The 24,678-nt window shown below is 43.8% G+C and overlaps 1 protein-coding gene across 3 annotated transcripts in view; it reads left to right on the forward strand.

Moving 5' to 3' along the window:
• The first annotated feature begins 3,954 nt into the window (after positions 1–3,954).
• SRPX (sushi repeat containing protein X-linked) overlaps positions 3,955–24,678 on the forward strand; it is a 46,059-nt gene continuing 25,335 nt past the window's right edge. For all 3 annotated transcript variants that reach the window (XM_064473366.1, XM_064473383.1, XM_064473375.1), the window contains exon 1: positions 3,955–4,320. In XM_064473366.1, coding sequence (XP_064329436.1) covers positions 4,251–4,320 — 70 coding nt within the window. In that variant the 5' untranslated portion in view covers positions 3,955–4,250. The remainder of the gene's footprint in view (positions 4,321–24,678) is intronic.

Here is a 24,678-nt window from a genome sequence, read left to right on the forward strand (position 1 = left end):
AAGAAAATTATTACGATATAACTTAAGATTGTTGTTTCATGCAAGAAACGATTTGGTCATTATCTCTGTTATTTAAGCTTATAGAACAAGAACTTCCATTGATCTACATCCTTCTGACATTTTTAGCCCGTGATGCCTTCTTGTAGGCTGGCTTCTAGTGTTTCTTTCCTGTCTGTCATCTTAGGAAAACCAGCTTGCTATTAGAAAACATGAATATAGCCCTTAAAAACGCAAAATGAGTAAAGTCTCTCTGACAGGCACGCTATCTGCAGTTGGAGATGCCTTTTGAACACGGCACTGAGCAAGGCACCTACTCTGCAGGAACTGAAGCACATGTGCTGGCCGTGGGGTTTCACAGGCATGTGCTGACAGCAGCAGCATGGTAAGATTGAGGAATTTTGTCTAGCATTCCCCAGACAGCGCTCTACGTGACACACATCCACCTCAGTCTTCCCCTCACTCTTTTTTGCCTTTTTGCCTCCCGGCGCCTCCAGTTCCTCACCACAGCAGTGCCTTCAGCAGAGCTTCTCCTCCTGCCCGTTATCTCCGCAGGTCAACCCCAATCTTTGCTTCCGTTTCGGTCTCCTTCTCCGGGGCTTTTCATCAGAGCTTCAGAAGCCTCCCAACACTGAAGTGCACCCCACCAGCCTGCCAGCACCCAGAATGCCCCCAGAGCAGGGTGCTGGCAGGGACCAGTGTCCTAGCGAAGTCCACACGCAACAGGCTGACGTCCAGAGGGACAAAATTGGCCCTAGGAGCTGGCAGTTACAAGCAGCTGGAAGGAGCATTTGATAACAGCAAACGTTGAGTAACAAGTATTTCTAACTGTTGCTGCCACTAAACATCTTAAGAAAGTAATTCCTGAACTTCAAGAATTGTAAGAACTGTACAGAAGAACTGGATTTTTTTTTTTTTTTTTTTTTGTTACTACTGTTTTAGGACTGTCTCTATTTCTGCAGATATTTACATGGGTAATAAGAAATATTAGAGCGTTCTCATTCAGCATTCTATTCACCGGGCTAAAACCATTGTGTAGTTTGGATTGGGCCCCCAGTTCGTCATCCTCTTATCATGACGAATCAAATCTTAGTTGGGGCTTCCAAAGCTTAATTACACACAGCTGGGTTATTGAGTTGGTTTTTATTTTTTTCCTTATCATTCTTTTACCATTTGGAGAAAAAGGAATAGATTGTTAAACATAATGAAAAACTGTACTTTACTGAATTGCTCCCCTCTACCAAAAGCTGTGTTTTTAGTATCACTCTAACTGCAGTTAAGTTACAGCTATCCTGGTACAGAGTAATAAAAATATACTTCTGAACTGCTATTTAAAAAAGCATGAAAGAGAAATTATGTGCTTAACTCAACTCCTTGGCATAATGAGAATATACCTTAAAGTCCCCAAGAGCGCTTTTCTTTGGGTCTTATTTATTCAACTAAAACATTTTCACGCACTTTCATCCTGCACTGTTGATTAATTTCAGTTTTCAAAGTTTTCTTCATTTAATCAGGGACTGCATTTCATTTACTTCCGAACAGTAAAAAACTGTGAATCTTCAATGAAAAGCATGCTGGTAAGTTCTTGTGTAATGCCAGTAGTGCCTGGAACTCCAAATAACCACAAGCTTAAATATTTGCAATTTTTTCTATGAAAATAGAAAGCTGAACTGTGGGGAAAAAATGACCAGGACTACGCTTTCAAATTCAATAAATGTGACATTTGTTTAATACATTCCTAGTTCCAACTGCTTTCTCCTATTAAAAAGTCCCTTAAGAAAAGTACTCTACAAAAATTTAATTTGTATTACAAATTCAAGAAAGTTTGTTAAAGATGCCTTGAACTTGTCTTCCGAGGCCCAATCTTTTGGGTGGTTTCACATAGCTGTCATTCTAACAAAGACGTAGAATAAGGGTTACATCGCACAGAGAAACTCCAGAGCTAACTTGCATCTGAATGAATGCACACCTCAGTATTTGCATGTTTACACGGCTAATTTCAAACAGTCCATGAAGGATACGTTCACACGGCTAGTTATGCTCGCGCTGGCGCCTGAATTTGAGCTGCAACTTGCAGCGTAGTCTTCTGCTGGCAGCGGCTTCCTGCACAACGCTACCATACTAGTACAGACCTTATGTTCTTAGGGAAAACGTCTAAATGCAGGCCATCGATTTGGAAATGGGCAGCTAAAAGGACATACACAAAGGGAAAGCAAGAGATACCTGACCCATTAAATCCGCTTCGAGTACCTCTATCCTTCCAGCACATTCGCGTGCTGAACTCTTACCAAAGCCTTGCAGCATCGATAAACTACAGAGATTATCACTATTTGTAACAGATTTCCAACCATTTAAAGGTTGGACTAGATGATCCCTGAGGTCCCTTCCAACCTGTGATTCTGTGATTTACTTTAATCTTTTCTATGATATCGGTGCCAATAATAATAGCCTACAGCACTCCTTTTTCCGTATTCTTCTACTTTCAAACAGAGTTATGCTGGTCTTTTTAATCTCTCCTCACGTGGAAATCTCATCTTTCCTTAGGCTGTTAAACAGCAATGGCCCCCCCCCCAAAAAAAAAAAACCCACAAAGTGATCAAAACTGAATGTCAAAGCCTAGCATACTCAAGATGCATCTGCACTGGGTAGAACATGATCACCTCAGAGAAGGGTTGGTGCTGAGGACCCAGTGCCTACGCATACCCATCCAGATATTTTACTCAAGAGGAGCTCTAGCCTCGCCCTGTGGCTGTGGGAGGTACGCTCGTTCCTGGGGCACGTTTCACTCCTGGGCACCGAAAGTAGTGGATTCGAGTGGGGAGGTATAGTTCAGGGTGCACTCCCGAACCTAAGGAAAACTCTGATTAGAAGAAAATGTTTTGGAGAAAGGTCCCAAACATAGCACCTACCCAGATTTTTATTCTGATTACCAGCAAGGTCCCATTTCTTTCTTAGGCCACTTTGGTATAGCCAGCTTCAAAGACAGGCAAAACCAGCGCCCCTTCTTCCTCAGCTCCCAAACTGACATTTCCCTTTGAGATGATTATCCATTCTCAGAAAATTGGCATCTCTTATTTTTAAAGAAATATTCCTTTACTTACTAGATAGTATTTCCCTGTTTGTCTGTGCTTCATTGCAAATACTGCAGCATGCAGGTGGGACCCCAGGAACTCCCTCGGGGTCTCTCCCCTGTACCCCCCCAGCATGCAAACCCTTTACAGGCAGCACGCTAGCTGGGGCCAGTGCTTCCCCGCACCTTCACCAGCGCGTGGGGCGCATTAGATGCTACCTCTAACGGTGGAAAGTGAGAAGAAAAATTAATGGCCGGGTCTAGCTGTAGTCAAGCTGCAGGGCTGACGGATCTCAGACTTCAATCAAAAAATATTGGAACATTTGATGCCTGAAGCCCTCGCTTCTGTAGGCTGGGAGCGCCTGGGGAATTTGCTTTCATCTGGAAGGTGGAAAAAAAAGCCTCTAGTCCTTGTGGTTATGGAAGGAAGCCTGAAAATGTGACCCCGCAACACCCTAGCAGCTCAAAAAGTTGATGGGAAATGCGAAGACTTCAAACTTTTTCTCTCAATCTCATGACTTGAGGATCTGACTCATGATTTTTGAACCCTTCAGGCTGGCCATCTGCAAACTGCTGAGCAACTGGAGCCGTTCATGTTGGAAAGCACAGCCTGTTTCCCTGCACCCCTGCCCGCAAAACTCCCCAGGCCTGCGCCGGCAGCGCTGCCACCCGGGCCGGGACGCGACGCGACCCGGCAGCGGCGTGTTTTCCACGCGTGGCCCCACGGCGCCAGAGAAGGGCCTGGGGGGGAGCACGGCTTTTCCATCTCCCCCTCGCCCCGAGGGGAGCCCCAGGGACCGCCGGGGCCGGGGCCGGGGCCGGGGCCGGGGCGGGCTCCCTCCCCGCCAGCCGGCTGCCCTGCCCGGGCTCGGGAGGGAGCTGCGGGTCAGAGCGGGGGGTGCCGGCCGGGGGGCGCCCCTCGCCGGGCCGGGCCGGGCCGCTCCCGGAGGCCACGTCGGAGGGAGGCGATCGGGAGCGGTGCCGCCGGTCCCGGCGGGCGGCGAGGCGAGGCAAGGCGGGGCGGGGGGCGGTGGCCGGCCCCGGCGGCGGGAGGAGGAGGAGGAGGAGTCTCTGGCGGCGCCCGGGAGCCCGCTCGGAGAATGTCTCCGTCCCACTCCTCCTCCTCCCCCGCCTGCCCCTTTGCCGCGCAGCCCTCAGCCGGGAAGGGCCGCCGCCGCGCAGCATGGGGAGCTGCTGGCTGCGCCTCGCCGCGCTGCTCGCCCTGGGCGCCCGCCCCGGCCTGGCGTACGAGGGTAGGGAAGGGGAGAAGGGAAAAGGGAAGGAAGGAAGGAAGGAAGGGGGCGGCGGCGGGGGCCGGGGAGCCCCCCGCAGCGGGGCGGCAGCCGTCCTTCGGACCGGGGGGGCGGGGGGGAGGGGGGCCTCGGCCGGGGAGACTTTGGGGACCGGGGGTGGGGGGCTTTGCTGCTCGCTCCCCGCCCGGAGCGCTTTGTCTCGCCCTCCGCCTTGTCCTTGCCTCGGCTCGCCCCGGGCCGGCCGTCAGCTCCGGCGGAGCCTCACGCTCCCCCTGGAGTCCCGGGTTCTTCGGGGCGACCAAAACTCTTCTCTGTTTTGGGTTTAAACATAGGGAGCGCGCAGGGGGGCGGCGGGGCACCCCGTGCGGTCCCCGTGGCACGGGGCATCGCCTTTGCATCTCCACGCCGTTATCCTGGCAAACTTGCAGAGGAATGAGAAGGGAGAAGACGCCCACTCAAAATTGCTCAAGTAGAATGGAGGCTCTGCGTTGTCCGTACTTATAAAGCGGGGGGTGGGGGGGGGTGGGAGGGGGGTGTGTGAGTATATGTCTAATTTACCGGCCCTGGCTCCAGGACCTTGGTGCTTACAGGTCTTTCACCAGGTTGTGTTGTCCATGTGTGACTGCACATGCAGAAAGCTTTGGTGTGAAAAATCTCAATCTTCAAAAAACCTCAGCCTTCAGTGTGAAAAATGAAAGGCTGAGTCTGGCTGGGTTCTTACGCTTCTAATAATTAAAACAAAAAATATATGCTTATGCTATTTCACTTCTAATTATTTGCATTCACTTTAGCAAAATTCAAAATAAGCTCAAATTTAGGTCCATTTCCATGAGAAAAGGAAATCGGCACGTAGGTCTGCCCGTTCCGCTAAAGCAGCTGCATCTTGTCAGATTAAACACTGCTGACTTGACACTGGCTTTGCTTGCAGTGTCTGACAGCTGGCATGCTGTGGTGGTTTAACAGGTGTAGTCAATAAAAATCTGTGGCCAGAACAGAGCCTTCAAAGTAAGTGTGTGTTGCCTCAAATTGAGGTGCTTTACCCTGGGTTGACGGTGAAGAGACACAATGACCAGGTGAGGAAGGCGTCTAATACAAGTCACAGCTGTGCATGCAGAGAACCTCCCTTTGTTGGTGATACCTATTTCTTTGTATCCAGGAGGTCTCCCTGCCTAAGACACGGTTCTGCCCATGGAGAGGCATAAAATGGCATAATGATGGTATTTGTGAGTTGAAGTTAGCTTTTCTTATTTTTGTTGGCGTGCATCAAGTGGCTTCTTTCCAACACGAAAGATGCTGGAACACACGTTAATGCTTTTTCTTTACAAAACACTAAGGTATTGGACACATCAGTTGCTAAATCAACAAAGACAACAAAAGTTTCTGTCCTGGCATTTCTCTGAGGACTATATTGTACTGCCAAACTCTCTTTATTTTTTTAGGAAGATGACTGAATGCTTTACTTTGTGGTTCATGTGAATGTTAGTCTTCTGTTTGCAGAGGATGCTAATATCCTGTCCTCCTCTTTCTTCCTAAAAGGCCAAATGTAACTTCTCCAATCTCAGAAGTCTAACTTTTGCATGTAATCTTCGAGTTAGCTGCACAATAGCCTGCTTGTTTCAGCTTTCACTCATTTGAAAGTCCAATTTTCCTCTTGCGCTTAGTGTCAAGGGCTCCAAAGAGCTTAAATCATCAGCAGCTGTATTTGTAAACCCTAATACGAAGTTAAGGTTTCATGTTCCATTTGTTTGTTTTCTAGTTGAGAAAATGGGGTATTCTTTCAAATCTTTATCCTCAATATGAAATCTAGTGAATCTGTAAATAGATATTTTCTTTAATGGTACTGTGTTGGTATGGAACCGTGCACATTAGGGTATAGATTGCCATTAAGCAAATTAAAATAGACTTCTTCCAAAAATCTCCGAGGGATGTGTGTGTATATGGCCCTCTTGAATACAGATTATACATGCACATACTTTAGTGAACTGTTACCAGGAATTTGACCCTAGACTGTTTTGTAGGCAAAGCGAAACAATCTATTTTGGATTAATACAAAATGCTTATTTTCAGTAGTAGATTGTTATCTAAACCTCAGAAATAGTCTAATCAGCTCTTTAATTCATAACCTGGTAAGACTGAAGTTTTTAGTGTAGAACGCTTGTGCTCCATAACCCAAAGACTATGGTCAACACCACACTAAGCAGAAATATTTTTCAGGCTGTAAACAGAGTTCTGTGATCAGTATTTGATTGTAGGCAGTAAAAAATCAAGACAGTGTTTCTGCCTGTGAAAATGTCATTGAATTAACTATCTATTAACTATCTCCTTGGCATAAGGAAGGCAATTGAAGAACATCTGAATACTTAAAATACCTAAAATCATTTGAAGCAGCTGCTGTATTACCTGTGACTGTAGTTTCAAATCTTGAAGGGATGCCCGTGGTCTTTCTATGTTGTTCTATTCAGAGCCCGTGATGCACTGATAGCACCACTCAGAGAAGAGCTTGTTTGCTCTTCAAGAACATTTTAGAGATGCACCTTTCAGAAGTTAAAACAAGCCTAAAACCTTTTTTGTCAGGGCTAAAGAGAGAGATATGATCTTTGAGCTTTGCAATGACTCCTAAGTACAAATGTTTTTTCCCCCAGCTGGGGTAACAAATTACACGTTCCTCTAAATACTTGGCTAATTTTTCTACTTCTGAAATCGCTGTGTTTGTTGCTTGGGGTTTTTTTAATGTGGTTTTTTTTTTTTTTTTAATTTGCTATTTCAAGTTATGGTATGTGTTAAAAATTACAGTGTGCTGGGGATTGTCCGTTTCACAAGGCATTCACTTAAATTTTTTTAGCACGGTAAATGAGCAGCTCAGCATACAGGACATGGCTGGCTGGCCAGCGCTTCTCTGCCACTGTTTTTAACTATTGATTATATCTAAAGGGCACTGTTAAGGTGGTTCAAATTGAAAAATTATGATGCAATACCTTGAAAGTGGCTCAAAATTATAGGTTTTAACTTCAACAATTCTGATCGGTTCTGTAACTTGAGATAGCCACTTAAGAGGTCTGCCAGAGTTTGAAACCACTTCAACTTGTCATTTGGCATATATTTAGATGAAGACAGAAAGGATTTTATATTGCTTGAGACACCCATGGAAATGAATTAAATTTCCCTAAGTTAATACACATGGGAAGCTCAGCTTTGCTAATATCTTCCTTTAGTTTGCCTGAACAATCTTGACAAGATTTTTGTTGTGCTTGAGGAGATAAGTGGTGTCTTTGCCATGTACATAACGCACAGAAATGTGGAAGGAATAGTTACATGCAGAGTAAAGCTCTGTCGGGTGCAACAGCAGGATGATAAAAAATCCTTTCCCATCCACCATTATCTATAACTAGTGTTTCTTGGCAGCTACAGGGATTTTCCCCGAGAGAAATGTCTAAAATTACATGTCCCTCTTCAGTTCTGTGAAGATGGAGGGAGAATGCATTTAGCATGGGAGCACGTTAAGCGCCCGCTACCAGCGTGCTGAATTGAGCCTGTCAAAATACCTTGGTGCTGGACTGCTGTTAAAATGACACTTTTCTGCTGAAAGGCTTAGTTGAGGAGAAAGTGTTGCTCATGGGTTTTTGCCTGTTTCCTAAACAGAAGTTACTGGACTGGCCGTGCTGCCGTTACCCGGTTTGTCTGGCTGGCCTTCATCACCAACTCCTGATTTTTATTTTTAGTGCTACTTTTGTGCTTTCGTCTCTAGCACTTAACCAGATGCTACCTTGCAAAAGCAGCTCCTTCATGTTCCTTCATACGCTTCTCAACAGCATCTCTTCTTTTTGGTCACTTTTGACAGTTGTGCTTTCCCCCCATAAAATATTAGACAGCCGTGACCTGGTTTTGCCCATCACGGTGGACTCCTTGTTCTCTCCCCGGCTGTCCTGGGCTTTCTCCTACCCATTCCTGGTGTGTAAGACCTTGGGCAGGATCCCTCGTCTCCATCCCTGTTTGTTCAGGTGCTAATGCGGTAGGGACCAGGACCGGGCCCTGGCTGGGGCTCCCGGGCATGTCTGCAGTACAGGAGAAATTTCCAGAATGGCTTTTTCCCAAACCTACTGTCGTTCCTGTTTTGCACTGCTGGAAAGGTCCCCTGTTCTCTCACCCAGGCGGCAGTTTTCAACTCTTTTCTACTCTCCTGCTTGTGTTTTTTAACTTAGCTCTTGACTTTGAGGCGGGCTGCCCAGCTTTCTCGGCTGACCCCGGGTGTGGGGAATGTGGTGGCTTCATGTGTGACCTCGCAGTGCGTTGCTGCAAACCTCTGGGGAGAGGGAAGCCCGCTGGCGAGGCCAGTTGGGATGTGGCTCACAGTAGTTTACCTAGGATGTCTTCCTTTACCCTCTCATGCTATTTGGTGTGAAATAGTAAAATGGGTCCCACCCTGGTTGCATGCTTTGGGTGGTGCTGTCTCTTTCAGCTGGCCGCCTGTGGGTCTTTACTGCCCTGGTTTCAGCTGTCGAACGTTCGCTCAGCTGTTGGGAGAGCTGCTGTCCCCTCCCGGCACTGTGCAGGGCAAATTACAGGCTGGGAGGGGGAAACACCCCCAGCTGTGCCGGAGCGCTGAGCCTCTGCCAGGCTGTGCAACTCCAGCTGGGGGTGGTCGGACATTTTTGGCAAAGGTTTTTGCTGTGTGAGCAGGTAGAGTTTGAATAACTTTACACTTTTATTTTTTCTTGCTCAATGAAACTGTGTCGTCATCTGAGAACAGACGACATCAGTGGGGTTTAGGTTAGCTGCGCTGAGAAACCAAGTTTTGCTCAGTGCACAGAGCTCAAAAAGAAATAAGAATGCTTGAAATGATACACGTTCTGTGTTGCTTTTGTGAGGTGGGTTGTTACAAGCTATTTTCAAGGGGGGCAAAGAACCCCACGACCGAAACATGCAAGATGCGTATTATAAGGATTCTTGATTGCATTTGTTTGAAACTGGTGAGTATCTACATAGGTGTACATACGTCTTTGATTTGTGTAGTCTTTGAATTGTGATGTGCACATGACGTATGTCCTTCAGGGAGGCACAGAAGGAACTTCTGTGTAACAGAAATATAAAATATAACTCTACATTTTATGTTACTGCTATCTTTTGCTCCAGATTGTGCAGTGGGTAAAAATATACATGTGTGAGAATACTCCACATAAGCAGTCTGGATGATTTAGACATTTGTGTTATAAGGAAAGTTTGTTTTGAAGGTTCTGAAATTACTGTGGTGGTGTTACAGAAGGAAACCTTCTTTTCTAGTTGTGTGAAATTTAAAATTTCTCACAGCTATGAATAGATAGGCTTTCTTACAAATTGAGTGCTATGACTGAAGACATCTGATTTTATTCTTCCCTACTTCTCACCCACTTCTTGTTCTTTTCAGGAAATGCCATTGCTGTTTTGGGTGCTGGATTTAGACGTGTTGTACATATATCCACTAAGAATAGCATTGCAGTTTGAAAGTAGTCATGTATTCCAGGCTTCTCCAGCAGTGCCTTGTCATGCTGTATGGTTTACCCAAAGCCTACACTTAACCAACGTGGGCTGGCAATGTGAGTCAGTTAGCAAAGTCTGTCTCCTTTTAGGCTGTATCGTGAGAGTTTTAACCTGCTAGGGTCTGTGGTCCATCCTGGTGTCCCTCAGAGGTCATTCATCAGGCTTCCTGACCCTCACTGGGCAGGTGGGGGGTGGATCCTGCTTCCAACTCCTGCCTCAGGGTTAAGTTATAAGCCTATGCCAATTATACTTTTCTTTAGAGTTGTTAACTTTAGGGCAATGCACTTAAAAATAATTACTTGATTCAAATCTGCCTGTCTTGAGTCCATCCATTGTGGCTCTCTAGTTATAGTGTGTCACTCGTAAGTAAAACAGACCAGAAGTAACATGCCTCTATCCAGCTATTCTTGAAGATTAAAAACATGTTGTCTCACAGACGTTCGCTGTTCTAAGCTGCCCAGAGGCAGATACCAGAAACAATATGCCTGGTGCTGAGTTCCAGTGGCAGTGAAATGTTTTAAAATACAAAACCTAACCCAACAAATAATAAAAAGATCTTTCCCATACTTTACTTTTCTGGGAAAGGAATGGATGTGAGTGCCCCAGAAGGCTACTTGATGCCAAAAGGTGGGGGATCTTTCTTAGTACTACAGTAAGGCGAAAAAGGCTGACTTGCTGAAGGTGTTTTTTGTGAAAGCATCTGACAGGTAGTTTGCTTCAACTTTGTACCACTGATTTATTTTTGTGATGTTAGGACAGCTGGTTAGCCGGTGTCTGCGTCGCCTTTGTAAAATGGTTTGTCTGGAGAGCTTTGACTGAAAGCATTCATATAAGGAGCAAGTACTGTTATTGCTATTGCACGTACAGTGCATCATATTAAGGGTGTGTTTGAGTTATGGAACTGCTACAGGTTGCTCTTGGGTCTCTTTAAAGCTGAAGAGGGGTGACCTGTGCCTGGTCGTGGTTCTGGGCGTCGCTGTGTGTTCTTTTGGCTAGTCTTCCCGTTACCCTTGTTACTGCTTCAGTTACAGCTTCTGGCTATTTCCATTTCAGTAGGTAGCGGGAACCACGATTTGGGTTTCTCACTGGTACTTGGCATTTATCATAATGAGATAGGAAACCCCTGACTGGGAAAAACGGGAGATAACCATAACTGTAAACTGGCTTTGACTTTGAGTTTAAGGAAGTTTCCAGTCAAATGCATCACATGTTGAGTAGTACTGTAATGAGGGAAGGCAACTTTTGTATAAATGCCAGCAGTGCTGTTGGTGTCACCCATACCTTTTTGTCCTTTCCACCAGCATACTAGAAGCTTGCAGTGGTTAACTGGTTGACAACCTGTCGTCTTTTTGGAAAATGTCAACACCTGAATTGTTTTTCATCTCTGTTTTTAAGAGAAGGGCTTCTGACTGGGGATTGTATGCCTCTTCCCAACTGAATGTCAAAACAAAGAATATTAAACTGTATCTCTAGATGGCTTCAAGGCGTTTCAGACCTCTTAGATACCACTAACAGCACAGGATGTGCACTGCAGCCCTGGAAGCTCTTTTGTTTTTTTCTCATCCGAAATCATCCTTTTGCAATATTTTTCTATGCCAGTTTGTAGGGAAATATTTAAGATGTAGCATACTTACAAAATGAATGAGACATTTTAGCTATAACATACATTAAAAAAAACACAATATCTTGTGTGTGCAATAAAAGATAAGTTGTAACTCATCAGAAAGATATGATGATTGATTTTATAGGTGACTTCCCTGTTGGAAGAGTAAACCAGTTTGCCAAAACAGATCAGTACAAAGGAATTGAAAATAAGCCCTCCACTTGAGTTATAAAATATTTGTACACCCCTCACAATGAAAATGGGTTTTGATTTATTTGCAGTGGGTGACTGTCATCTCTAAAGCACAGCCCTGGCCTATTTTACTCTTCTACCTTTAACAAAGCTATTCTTTATTGCATGGAGACAATAAGAAGGTGGGGCAGGGAGCAGAAAAAATTCATAATGTAATATGGGACACGTGAGAACAAATTAATGTATTATTAATAGGTTTTGTGGTGTAGAGCCTGCTGATTCACAGGAGTCCAGTTCACAGGAAGCCATGCCCTCCAAAATGGTTTAGTCTTTCTTGGATGAAGACATTGTGGTAAGTGGGACTGACAAATGGCAACACAAGTGTGCAAAGGGAAGACATAAATAAGACCTTGTGGCTGCATAGATTAATTTTTGCACAATTTAAGTAAACGTCAGCTGGAAAGCCCTCTGTACCAGTGCTGTTCAGCAAACTGCAGGCTCTTCTCATCGCCTTCCTCCTAAGCCCTTGTGAGAGATGATGCAGCAATTTATGGTTTGGATTGTATTTGCTCAAACAGTTCTTTGAAAAGTGTCCTATTTAATTCTTAGTTGCTTCCAGTTTCCACTGTGGGAGGAGCTGTGAGGAATCCCTGCCATCACAGTGAGATACACGCTCTGTGTGTGTGAGCAGGGGAGGAGGAAGGCTTGGCAGGCTGCATGGTACACAGCAGCTTACAAGTTCATACGGGATTGCATCTCTTTTGGGCTTTTAGTTCTCGGATGCCTGTGATGAGTGCTCTATCCCTGTAACAAGCTCCTGAAAATTTTTGAAGGCTGGAGCATGAGTTACATTGGGGAGCTGGCTGATGGACTGGTCCTGCTAACAGCTTCTTGCCAAGGTGCTGGGTTGTTGATGGGTGGTTGAAATGACATGTTATATAGCTGCTGTTTTCCAGAAAATGATTTCTGTTCTCCGAGTGGGCTGGATGAGGGAGTTGGAACTGGGGAGCTTGTCAGATCTTGTTGGAGGTTGCCCTTGGCCTGACTTCTCGCTGGCAACTGTTGACTTGTCTCAGGCTGCTGTTGAATTGGTGCCTTTGCAAATAGAGATGCCGAAGAGGCTGTCTGCTGCAGAGGGGCAAAGTGGTGAGAGGCAAATGACTGGACAAACTGCCGCGTATAGCTTGTGTAACCCCTTGCCTTCTGCTAGAGTTCATGCTAAATGTAACGTCCCGTTTTCTTTGATGTAAAAAAGCCGGTACAGGACTATATATAAACAGCGGGGGACTAATCCTGATTGCCTTCTGCACATGACATGTGCCACACTGTGAAGCTGATTGTATAGTATGTTTCCAATTCTGCATATCATAGTAAAATTTCAGAGGAAAGAAGGGGAATTTTAAATCATTAAAAGAAATCGACAAAACTCAAAAGCACATTTGTAGATAGGCAAGTGGATGGATGTTGGTTATTTTTTGTTCTGTCTTCAGTGGAAATCCATGTGAAATCTTTCACCATTTCAGATAACATCAGGTCGGATTTGCAAATGGAAGGCCAAAGCACTAAATCAAGGAACCCGGGGACTTGGTTTTGTTTTTTGTCTGGGTGGTCCAAATCATTAAGGCTTTTCCCAAAAGCTATGCAGGCTCCCCAGCTGAATATATGTGTATATATATATACTTTTTTTTTTTCCTGTAAAACATTGTGTTTGGTTGAGAGGCATAGAAAACCGTGGACTCAATATTTAAAAAAAAAAAACCATGGGGGGCGGGGTGGGGGGGTGTCCACGCTTTCAAATTTTTACTTCTACATAGAAGACTTGAGGGTTGGGGCTGACTTGGCAGCGTGAGGGCCGGCGGTGGGACAAGGACCTCGCCCAGCAGCCCTGTCTCACTGCACCCGGAGGCAGCGAGCAGAGCTGGGATGGGGACCGACTCCTGCTGCAGGGACAGGGCGGCTCTGAGGCCAGGCAAGGGGCTGGCAGGGTTGGAGCTGGTGTGAGCGTTACAGGGAGTGCTGTGTCTCACATGTTTGACCTCCAGCTGGATTTTGGGTTAAATTCCACATTATTTACAGTACATTAATTTTTAGTAATGATTTAGGAAATGATTTCATTTTTCTGTGGGAATTGTTACTTAGTACTTTTTGTGTGGATTATATTTTTTTTTCCCTAGTGTGTTTCATGTGCTCCCTTTTGACATCCGTATCTCCAGTGTGTATGACAAACTTGCAGGTTGTCAGTCAGCCTTTAATGACTCAAGAGTCGGTTTATCAGACTTTGACGCTTCTGTGAGGAGGATACTGAAGTATGATGGCATCCCTATCCTGTCTTTGAGACAAAACAACTGATCTTTGCTCTGTGTCCCCTGTTTCTTTGAATAGCGTATTTTGACACTCAGAAGAAACTTGGTATGACAAGAATGCAAATGAACCCGTAAATCTGTTATTTAAAAATGTCTGTTCTGCTACAAGTTTGGCTTGTTCTTTCTGAGAGCGTCTAGTAACCACCTTCAGGATGTTTATGAAACTTGAGCAATTTTTCGGTACTAAATTACCTTTGTTGACAATAACAATGCATAGAACTGGCTATTAAAGGATTATATCCTAATTATGTTATTTGAAGCTGTGTGCCAGCTTGCTGGCTGGAGCGGGTCATTCCTGCCAGATGTCATTCATCAGTGCTAGGCATCAGCCTCCCCTGAACGAAAGGGACCCAGAGCATGGCCATCCCACAGTAACGTAGCGACTTCATGTTTTCCTGCTTAACCCTGCTGCTTCCCAGAAAGCTCTGTCCTCGTGTTGGGAGGCTGGGGCTGGCGTGGCAGCTGCAGGAGGTGTTCCCAGGATCTGTGGGAGATGGGGCATCGTCATTCTTGCTGGGGACCATGGTGCTGGCCACAGCCTCTCAGTATCTGCTCTTGGCCTTGCAGGGTGGGAGCAATGGGGAGAAGGAAAAGGGGTGTCACTGGGTATTTGGTAATAGTGTGATGCAAATGGGAGGAGGAATGCGGTAGGCACGTGCAGTCACTGTCTCCATTGCCCTGCACTTGCCATGGGTGTGCTTCTGGTTTCTCTTTCCCTGGGTCGCTCGCTGCCTGGCCGAGCAGCACGGGGGGCTCTGCTGAAGCTGGGACTGGGTTACCAAGGGAGAAGGAGAAGCCCTCAGCATTTACTGCAGGGACTAGGAAAAATCATGTTTCCATTCTGTCTTCAAGCTCATACCTTTTGAAAACCCTGCAGGCTGGCCACGTACACGTTCCTCTTCTCTCCAGAAAAGTTTCTTTTAGGGTCCCACTTTAGGTGTTCCAGTCACCTCTGCTGTTTCTGGTAGTATTAAAGTAGTATTTAGGGTTAACCAAAGACTGACAACATTTAATTTTATGTTGATTTATTTTTATTAACTTTCTAGTTTGGGGCATTTGAAGTTTCTGAGCTTTGTCTTTGGCACTATGGCTGTACATACATATATTTGAATATAACACTAATGCTTCTCATGAATCATGGAATTTCAGCAGATATAATTTGAAAGAATCACCAAAAGATCAAAGTCTGTTGTATAAAAAGCGATCAATACAATATTTTTTTGTATTTGTATTTTTTGGGGGTTTTTTTTGTACTCTTCTGACTTTTGTGACTTTTGCGATACGCATGTATCATTAGTGAAACTGGGGCATCTAAGCCAACATCCTTACAAATGACCTTGGTAACTACTCTTTCAGAAAGAAGCTTGTTTACCCTCTTGTTTTCAGTGGAAGTGAGAACTTGGAGAATATCCTTTTGATTGGGAGTTGCCACTGATATGAATATTAATGAAAAATGAACAAGGGTTTGGAGGAAGTATCTCAAATGTTCCTTTAAAATCTAATCAGCATTATTTTATGCTGGCTGTAGCAAGGAACTTTTGAGTCTTCCTTAGGATATGATTAACATTTATTATTCTAAACAAAATGAGCAAGCCAGTTTTCATCAGTTGGTTTATACAACTTCTGTGCTCTTGGCTGTGAACTCCATATTAAATAATATTTGCTTTGAGGCTGTTTTTAATACTAGTCTTCAGAAATAAATTAAATTCCTACCTCCTGAGTCTTGACACCAGTTGTTTACTTTTTCTTTCAATTGATTAGTTTGCTATTACATTTTAAGTTCCTCTGTGCCTTTTTTTTTTTTTTTTAAGTTTCACCTTGCTTAGTTGTTGGCCTGCTGACTGCCTTACATGGCGCTGATTTGTTCTTTCAGCTCTTCCTCCATAGTGGGATGCCTGCCTTTTCTCCTTTGCGCTACCTTTGCAAAGCACTAATAAAGCACAAGTAGACCTGGAGTCCTTAGAGATCCGTATTTTTCTTCTAAGAGGGGCCACCAGTGTTCATACCAACAGCCCTTAATGCTTTCATCTGTTCGCAGTTGTCATGGATAAACCAACAAATTTTCTAGTCAGGAACTTTGTAAGCCAGTGTTTATGCTTCTAGGTTCTCTAAAATGAAGCTGCCCACATGGAAGTGAGACTTAAAGGGACTGCAGTCGTATTGAAGACACAGCACCTCAGGGGATGGATTAGGAGACATGATGATGTTGGGTTGTCGGTTGGACTTGCTGATCCTAGAGGTCTTTTCCAACCTTAATAATTCTATGATTTATTCATAAGAAGATCACTAGTAAGAAAGTGCAGGCTGACAAGTTGAAGCTAATGTGGGGAGAAGACATGCTTGAGCCAGCTGAGGATAATGAGCCACAATAGAAGATATATATATATTTTATTTTATTTTATTTTTTAAGTGGTGACTTAAGCAGAGAAAGTAAGGAGATGTTGTGCAGGGAAGTCCTCAAGGGAGCTCTTTACCAGGATAGGGTCACTTCTGACACAGTGTGACTCCACTTACTAAAGAGCAAGAGGAGATCAGAGTCAGTAACTTTACATTTTTCCACTCCTCCTGTTTTCTGGGATCTTGTTAGAGAGTTTCCTATGGATTACAGGCAGCTCCTGATGGTAGTTTTCAAGTGTTGTAGTGTCTGATACTTAAAGCTGAGGTTTTTGTCTGAGGGAACCTTTCTTTTAGTCTCCTCATAAAATCTGAAAAATATTTTTAAAATGGCAGAGCTTCAGAAATAACACGTGACTCAAGGATAAAGAGAAGAGAGGAAAGCAGTGTATCTGGTGCTGTAGTATTAGATACTGAGGTGTGCCAGTTTCCACTGTCTGCGTTAAAAAAAATTATTCCATCTGTCACCAATTCAGAATAGATCAGGATTAGTTTTCAATCTCTTCCCTTGGAAAGTTATCTCAAAGTCCACTGGAGCTTGTTGTTAAGGCGTCTTTTGGCTTCAATGTTCTTTGCTTAATTAACTGGTTACTAGTAGTTCTATCTGGTTTTAGTTACCAGTAGTAATACATCTTTTCAGTCCATTCTTGGCTTTCTATAGGTGGCCTCCTGTTTTTCTGCCTTTTCAATCTGTTCCTAAAATGTAGGCCTACATTACAGACCCTATAATATCTTAATATAGGGGAAGAAAGCATACTGAAACATGTTCACAGGAATTATTTCTCTGGATCTTAAAAGACAAGTCTTATCTATATGTGGTAGCATTTGTTTGCCTCTTCAGAGTCCCAGTTTGCTTTTCCATCCAGTAGCCTTCCAGTGCATCTAATGGTGCGCCTGCCTGCAGTGTGCCCTGTCCTCTCCTCCTTTCCCCACTGAAGAAACCACTGAAGCATCTTTTTTGTGTAGGGCTTTATGTGTAACTCAGGCTTGATTTGTTATAAGCTCAGTTTTATAAATTTCATGAGAAAAGTCTCAAAAAACTCCCCAATTGCTTCTGCTTAGCACAGAAGGTAGCAATGGCCTGTGAGAGCCCTTTGTGCCACAAGTGTTTGTGCTGGAGGCAGGGGCTTTTCTTTGGGATCTGCTGTTCTGATGGAGGTGTGCCATGCCATCAGGGATGGAAACCACTGCAGGATCAAAGCGTGTTTATCTGAACAGAGTTTCATCCCAACACCTGAGGTAGTCTTTCACCCTTTCAGGTAGCCTGGAGGCAGACTAGTCAGTGTGGCTGTTGCGTGAGGGCGGCTGTTGACTTCACCCATACACAGCTTATCTGGTTTCCTGGAGGGCTCCAGTCATTCCAGCTCTTAGGAAACGCTGGTGAGACCAGGTAGGCACAGCTGAACGATGCTGGCAACAGACGTTATGTTGCTTTCTTTCAGCGGGGTGAAAGCTCTAAGGGTCCCTGCCAGCCAGTCATTTCCTCATGACTCCACATTCACACATCAGTTTGATTTTTAGGATGTGTAAGAAAGATCCATCAGCAAAGCAGCTTTGAAAATAGAGTGCCTCTGGGCACTGGTCCTTCATGTCCCTAGGGGGTCACACAGTCTGCAAAGTCCTGGCAGAAGAGGAGGGGTTGCTAGCAGGATGCAGGTCGGCAATTTTCCGCTCAGGCTGCTGAGCCACTGTGGAGAAAAGAGCCAAACGGACATCAGCAGTAGACATGCTGTGAGAAGCCAGGCTGGAAAACAGAGGGCAGGTGGAGATATGCCGCAGGGTTGTAAAATAGCTGGAATTTCCTTAATTGCCCAGAACATTTGTGCTTAGGTAGATTAGGCTGTTGTAGTCCATTTGAGTGGTGACAAAGCTGTGAATAATTGAGATGAGCTGGTGTCTGCCAGGATGCAACAGGAGTCCGGGTTTAGCTGTAGGCGGGTATTACTGGTGAACGATGCTGTGTGAGAGCAGCAAAGAAACCAGTAACATTTACAGGTATCCAGACCACAGGCAATGCGTGGAGAGCCTTTGCAGAGCCTTTTGTAGTTTGTCAAGCACAGAGCGCAAATTCTTCTACATCAAGAGCTGTCTATATTTTCCATGCACAACCTGCTGTTGTAAATAATGAACACTTTGCTTTTCTGATTTGCTTAACCTCTGGCTTAGCACATACATGGTCTCAGAATAGCAAATACATTATTATGCAGTGTGAAGCTACGATAGCTGTGTTTTATGTAGATGTAATGCAGCGTGTTGTACCCTCCTTAAACCTGTCAGTTAAAGAATGTACATTTTATTCAGCTGAATCGATTTACATTTTAGCGTTCATGACACTTCGTCCTTTCTTTGGTAACAGTCTGTAGTGCTGTGACTGTTCCTGATCATGAAGAGAAATGCTGCCATTAGGTTTTCTTAGCATTATTTATTGAAGAGTTCCTTAAGCAAAAATCAAACTTTGAGTTCCTTATAGCCTGAACAAAGGAAACATTTTTCTGCCACCTCCTCCCTGTTGGTCTCCTGGCATAACAAGCTGCCATTCCAAATATTCAGGAACTTCTTTTGGTTGCCTCTCTTTTAGGAGTTTTTATTTTGTTTTGCTGGATTTCAGTTTATTTGCAAGATCCTTATCAGATGGAGCCCTTTAAAAGGGAGGGCAGATGCTTTTGGGCCTTCTCTTGCCAGCTTAAAAAAAAATAATGGAAACGATCTTCTTCCTCTTTCTCTACACCTAGTTATTTAAATGTTTGATTTGGCAATGAGTCCAAACAAAAAAAAAGCCTCGCTGACCATGCTGAAAATCAGCATTTCATGAGAGCACTCACTGTTCATGTACGTAATATTCAGATTTTTCCCTTTTGAGTCAAGCTCCCAGCTTGACCCCTGTAGCCCATCTACTCCATGAATCATTGTGGTACCTTGTGGGATGTACTGTTCAGCAATCAAGGGAATGTGGCCTACGTGGGATATAACAAACAACACAGGAGGTGACTCGTATTTCTCTTGAAGATGTATATCAGCTACCAAGTATATCTTTATTAGCCTGGTGAGGTTTTTTTGGTGGGTTTTTTTTTTTTACATAATTCGACACTTTATTTCAATAGCAGAGACCCTTCATCCTTATGTTTCACCTTTTCACCTAGATTTTCTTTAAATGAATTTTTTGTTGAAAACCAGCTATATAATTATGTATATATTTAGCAACCCTGAAGTTGTATTATAAGAAAAATTTGATTAAATATTCAGTTCTCATTAAATCACTCAATGTCACAAGAGTATCCAGAGCAAAACAGACTTTCCAGAATTAGGATTCTGAAAACGCCTCATTTGTTTTCATGGAATATAAGGACACAATTTTCCTGAAGTATGTTAGGTTTTTACCATGTCAGGTGTATAGTATTTAAAAAAAACCAATTACCCAAGGCCTTTGGTCATTTTATGTGTGTATACTGCAAGCAATATTTGAATACACTGCTTATCATAATGCTAAACACACAGTGATAGTAAAAGCAAATGCATTTGCAATGGAGAAGGGTATCTGGGAGCAGCCTACGACTGCACTAAGGTTCCTGGACTGTACACAAGTGTTGGCGAAGGTGTTTGTAGCCTCTCGTTAAGTCTGCCAGTGTTTCCCCTGGCTGCTGCTGTGTTACAGGACTTCTGCCTGGGTTGAGTCAGAGCCACTTGAACAACTTCCACTTTTATTGCCAGTCTGGAGAGGAAAAAAGCCTCCCCAGAAAAACAGATCAGTGGTGGAAAGTGTTCTGCTATGGATTTGCTGTGTCCAAGATGTGTACGTAAAAGGAAGCCGAGTTGAACTGTACTGTACAGACGTTTTCTGGACTAACACTAGCACTAACAACCTGCTGTGCCCATGTTGTTTCTATCCCACTGCTGATTTTTGTGAGAGTAAACTGCACAGGCATGGCTTGCCTACTGCTGGAGATGTGATTTCAATGAAGCGACTGAGCTAGCAGTAGTGTTTTCTTTGTCACACGGTATTTGCCAGCACATAAAACTAATTTCATTTTGTTAGCTGACCTCTATGTAAAGCCATAGTTTGCTCAACTTGTGTAATTCACCTGTTTTGAAACACCTTCATGTCTTGGTGTCAGCTGCAGAGTTTCTTCATAGTTGCGTTGGGTCACAGATGGCAGAGGAGGAGGGAAGAGATTATCTTTTGGGAGAAGAACCCATGCCTGCATTTTCCTGATCAGATTCATTACTTCTGTGTAGTTGTGTGGTTTTATTCCACAAAGCATAAGCTATTGCTGGCATGCAAACTTCAGATATCTCTGTCCTCTTTTGAACTTGCTAATTCTGAAGCTTTCTGTTCTGCGTTTCAATTGTGCTTTGATTATGACAACTTTGAAAGAATTGTACTTTGATGGAGTCTTGTATGAGGCATCTTTTCCTGAAGCAAGTTAAAACCTGTGCTTTAAACCATGGTCTTTGCATCTTAATCAATACTGAGACACAGTGAATTAATCTGCATATAGCCCTGAGGGGATCTTCTTGCTATGGGATTACTTTCCGTGCTGAAAGACCTTACACCTGCAAGGAATAGCAGCATAACAGTGGTGTGGGGCTTGTGGGTGTGCGTGGAAGCTCAAATCTGTGCTATCCACATGTGTATTTCCGTAAATACAGGCAGGGAAATTTCTAGACATCTCTGGAAGTCAATCGTCTGGGCTGCGAAACTGCACACAGAATTATTGACTTGATCTGGATGAGTGAGTTGCGTTTGGATTCAGGAACATGCCATGACTGTCCTCTGCTTCTCAGTTCAGCACAACTCTTGCTGTATACAAGATTGTCAGGTTTCTGTGCTTTAACTTGCTTTCCCAAGCATTGTGAAGACGGCGGGGACCAGGGATTGAGTCAAGCAAGAGACTGAAAAGTGATGTGGCCAGTGGGAACATCTTTGAGGAAAGAGGAAGGCAGATGATATCTTCTGAGTTACTATGCATGTTGAAGACTGCTTAATATGAGCAGTTGCCATTGACATTCTCTACACTTAAACATGTTCGTTAATACAGTGGCATTTCTATCTCAACCCACCTGTAGGAAGGTTCACAGCAAATCCGTGTCTCGAGCTATTTATTAATTGATGACTCTTCCTCTGCTATTTGTTGTGCTTTGACTTCTGTAACAAAATTAATTTCATATGTGTTATTTTTTTAAGCCTTACAGACCAGAGGCAACAAAACACCCAAGCATGCAGGCAGCTTTTAAACAAATACTGAAATGCCACCAAAACTAATGGCATGTAAGCATGAGCTTTGCAGGACTGGGGCATAATATTCAACCAGTAAAAAATGAGATGAAAAACCTGGCTTTCCATTTTTACTACCATCATAAAATGAGTGCAAGTATTTTTACACACAAAATAAAGCCCTCTAATGTGAAAGTTGTGACCATTTTTGGTGCCTTTTCTGCCTCCTCTTGTACATCTTCCAGACTTCTGGAGTCTTAGTGTGGCCTGGCCCTGTTGTACTGCAAGAAGCTCTGCAGTCTGATGCACGTAAAGCGAAGTTTTTTTAGCTGATATATTTGATATGGCTTCAGGTGCTGTGGATTATAAAACTCTGAATCAAAACACTGGAGAAACTAAATCCAGATGTTACAGACTTATAGGTGGAAACTGGTCATCCTCTTCTTACACATGCTTAAACTGATCAGCTCTTGAATATGGAAGGAATTCCCAAGCTCTCTCCTGTGTTTTGAAGGATAGATCACATGTGGAATGAGCCTTTCCTTTACTCCCAGTATCAAGACTAGCCAGTGCCTGCAAACCAGAGAAGATGCCGTCTAAGCTCATTTAGCTCATATCATTTCCCTGTGTGCAACATACAGTGTCATTACAACTGTTTTTTGGTTTGGTTCCCCCACCCCCCACTTTGTTTTCCTTTTGGTTGTTCTATGAAATATGCTGTGCAGCTGAAATAGGAAATTATCACTGTATTTTTAGGGTTGTGTTTTTCTGTTCTCCATTTCCCAGCAATGTTCAAAAAACTGGAAATGCAGTGATCTTTTCTGAAGTATGTATTTAAGTAAATTGGTGCTATATTTAAGATTTCAGGCTTCAGTAGATCATAACTGGAACATTGACTTTTGTTGCTGATTTTTACAGTATGTACCTCAATTGTAGGTAATCCTTATAAACCCAGAGTTAAAGAGCATGAGGAAGGGTGGAGGGAAGGCTTAAGAAACGCAGTAGTGTAAATTGACAAAATAGTGTCGCCTAAAAAAATATGAGCTTTTATTCGTATATTCTGCAGGACTGTAAGTACAGTAGGTGTGAAACTCTTCAGTCCACCTGGTGCTAAACTAGGGAGGAGGGCACTGCTGTTCAGAAAAAAGCCCTCATTCCAGGCTAAGTGCTGTAGCCTTTTCTACTTAGGTGTTTGAACTTGTCCTGTCTCAGGGCAGCAAACTGTAAAAGGTTTCCAGTTGGTTGCATGAACTATACTGTTGTCTATAGCTTATTTTCAGTTGATTCAACTCAGAGTTAAGAAATTCCTATGTCAGTCATGGGAAAAACATGTTTGCGTAGCTATTCTGCCCCTTACAGCCCACAGTCATTCTTTTTCTCAGTTATAAAGGATTTATAATACAACAGCATGTTAAATGTTGTTCATATATACACCTGCATATGCAGTGCCTTGGTGTTACGTTCTTGCACCCTGATTCTGCCAGCAGACCTGCACCGGTGAACCTTTGGAGTGGGGGGAGGAGTCCTGTGTGCGTGACCCTAGATGTGCCCATGGGCAATCACTCACATAACCGGTGCACCAGAGTCCTCGTGCCCTTTGCCCACGTGGGTAATCCCAACAACCCTGGCGAAGATCTTGTAACTCTGCTAAGGTTTATATGCGGTTGCAGGCTTTAATGTTGTGTTTCTCACTTCCTGGTGCTTTGTTTTTCCTTTCAACTTTTTTTTTTAAAGAAACCTTTTAAGTCTTCTACTAGTAGTGATTTTTCATTTGTGCATTTTTACTATTATTTTAAACCTTGCCTTGCTGTGGCTTGTCAGAACTAAATGACCCAGTGAGAAAATGCCTGGTTTCATGCTGAAGAAGGTGCAAAGCTGGTTGTTAGGTCAAGGCGACTGAGCAATTTGTTGATAGCTCTTCCAGTTCTGGAGACCTTTGAGAGTGTAAGGCAGAACGGAAAGATTGTTTTCCCATTAAAGGTTCATACCATCTAGTATCTGAAATGTTTAATTGTGGAGGTTACCTACCCATTAAGAGAGGGGTTTTACTTGCCGTGGCCTGAATTAGCGTGCCTGACAAGCATGGGGAAGCTTGGGGTCTTGTTGCCTGGAATAGTGTCTTTCTATCTGCACAGGGATCTGTGGTGCACGAAGGAGTAATAAAGTCAGGTTTTGAGCGAAGCTGAGGGACAGCAGAGGTCCTCTTAAAACTGATAGCATTTGTCTGTCTTCTCTGACTCAGCAAACGCCAACAAATTGATTGTTGTTCTTGTGTAGCAATTGAAGTACTCTCCTCTCAAAGCTTTTGCAGACTTACTAACAAACAGGCAAAGGGGAGGATGGTCAGATCCTAGAAATAGAAGCAGTGTCCTGCTTAGTGTGTGTTTGGCTGTGTGTATTCATGTATCTTGTATTGTATGCATATGTGAATGTGTCATTGTAATCTGTGCTAATTCATGAATACAGCTATATGGTCCGCTTCCCTCCCTTTCTTTTTCAGCAGACCAAGGCCCCCTGCCAGGAGAACAAATGCTGGGCTGTAAGTGTGGAATTGGAGCCATCGGGAGAAACTGAGAATAGCTGCCTTCACTGGGTCTAGATTGTAGTACTAAAGCAGTGGAATACTTCATCAGATGCTTGATGTTGAATGTAAACACCTGTAATCAGTTTTGGGTGGGTTTAGGGTTAAACAAGTGATCTCCTAAAGGCTGGTGAGACCACTTCAGGAGACAGTTAAGTGTCTTGCTGAATGAGAACTGGTGAAGCAGAGCTTTGAATGCTGGCATCAGGACACTTGGAATGGATTTGGCAACCACAAAACGGAGGCAAAACTGATCCTGAAATGGTCTTATTTGGTTTTGCGCAAATGGGTAACTTGTGTGGCTGAGTGCCCCATTAGCTTGCCGGTTTGAACACTAAAAGTAAATGTGTTCTCTTAATAATGAGCTCTTCTCACACAAGATTTTTTAGTTTTGCAGAAGGCTTACAGGCTTACTGTCGTAGCTCTTCCTGCCCTCTCTGGTGGTCATATCCCTGGATTTATTCATTCAGCAGAGACTGTTGGGTTCTTGGTGACAGAC

Source organism: Phalacrocorax carbo, chromosome 1 (assembly GCF_963921805.1).
Source record: "Phalacrocorax carbo chromosome 1, bPhaCar2.1, whole genome shotgun sequence".
Lineage (NCBI taxonomy): Eukaryota > Metazoa > Chordata > Aves > Suliformes > Phalacrocoracidae > Phalacrocorax > Phalacrocorax carbo.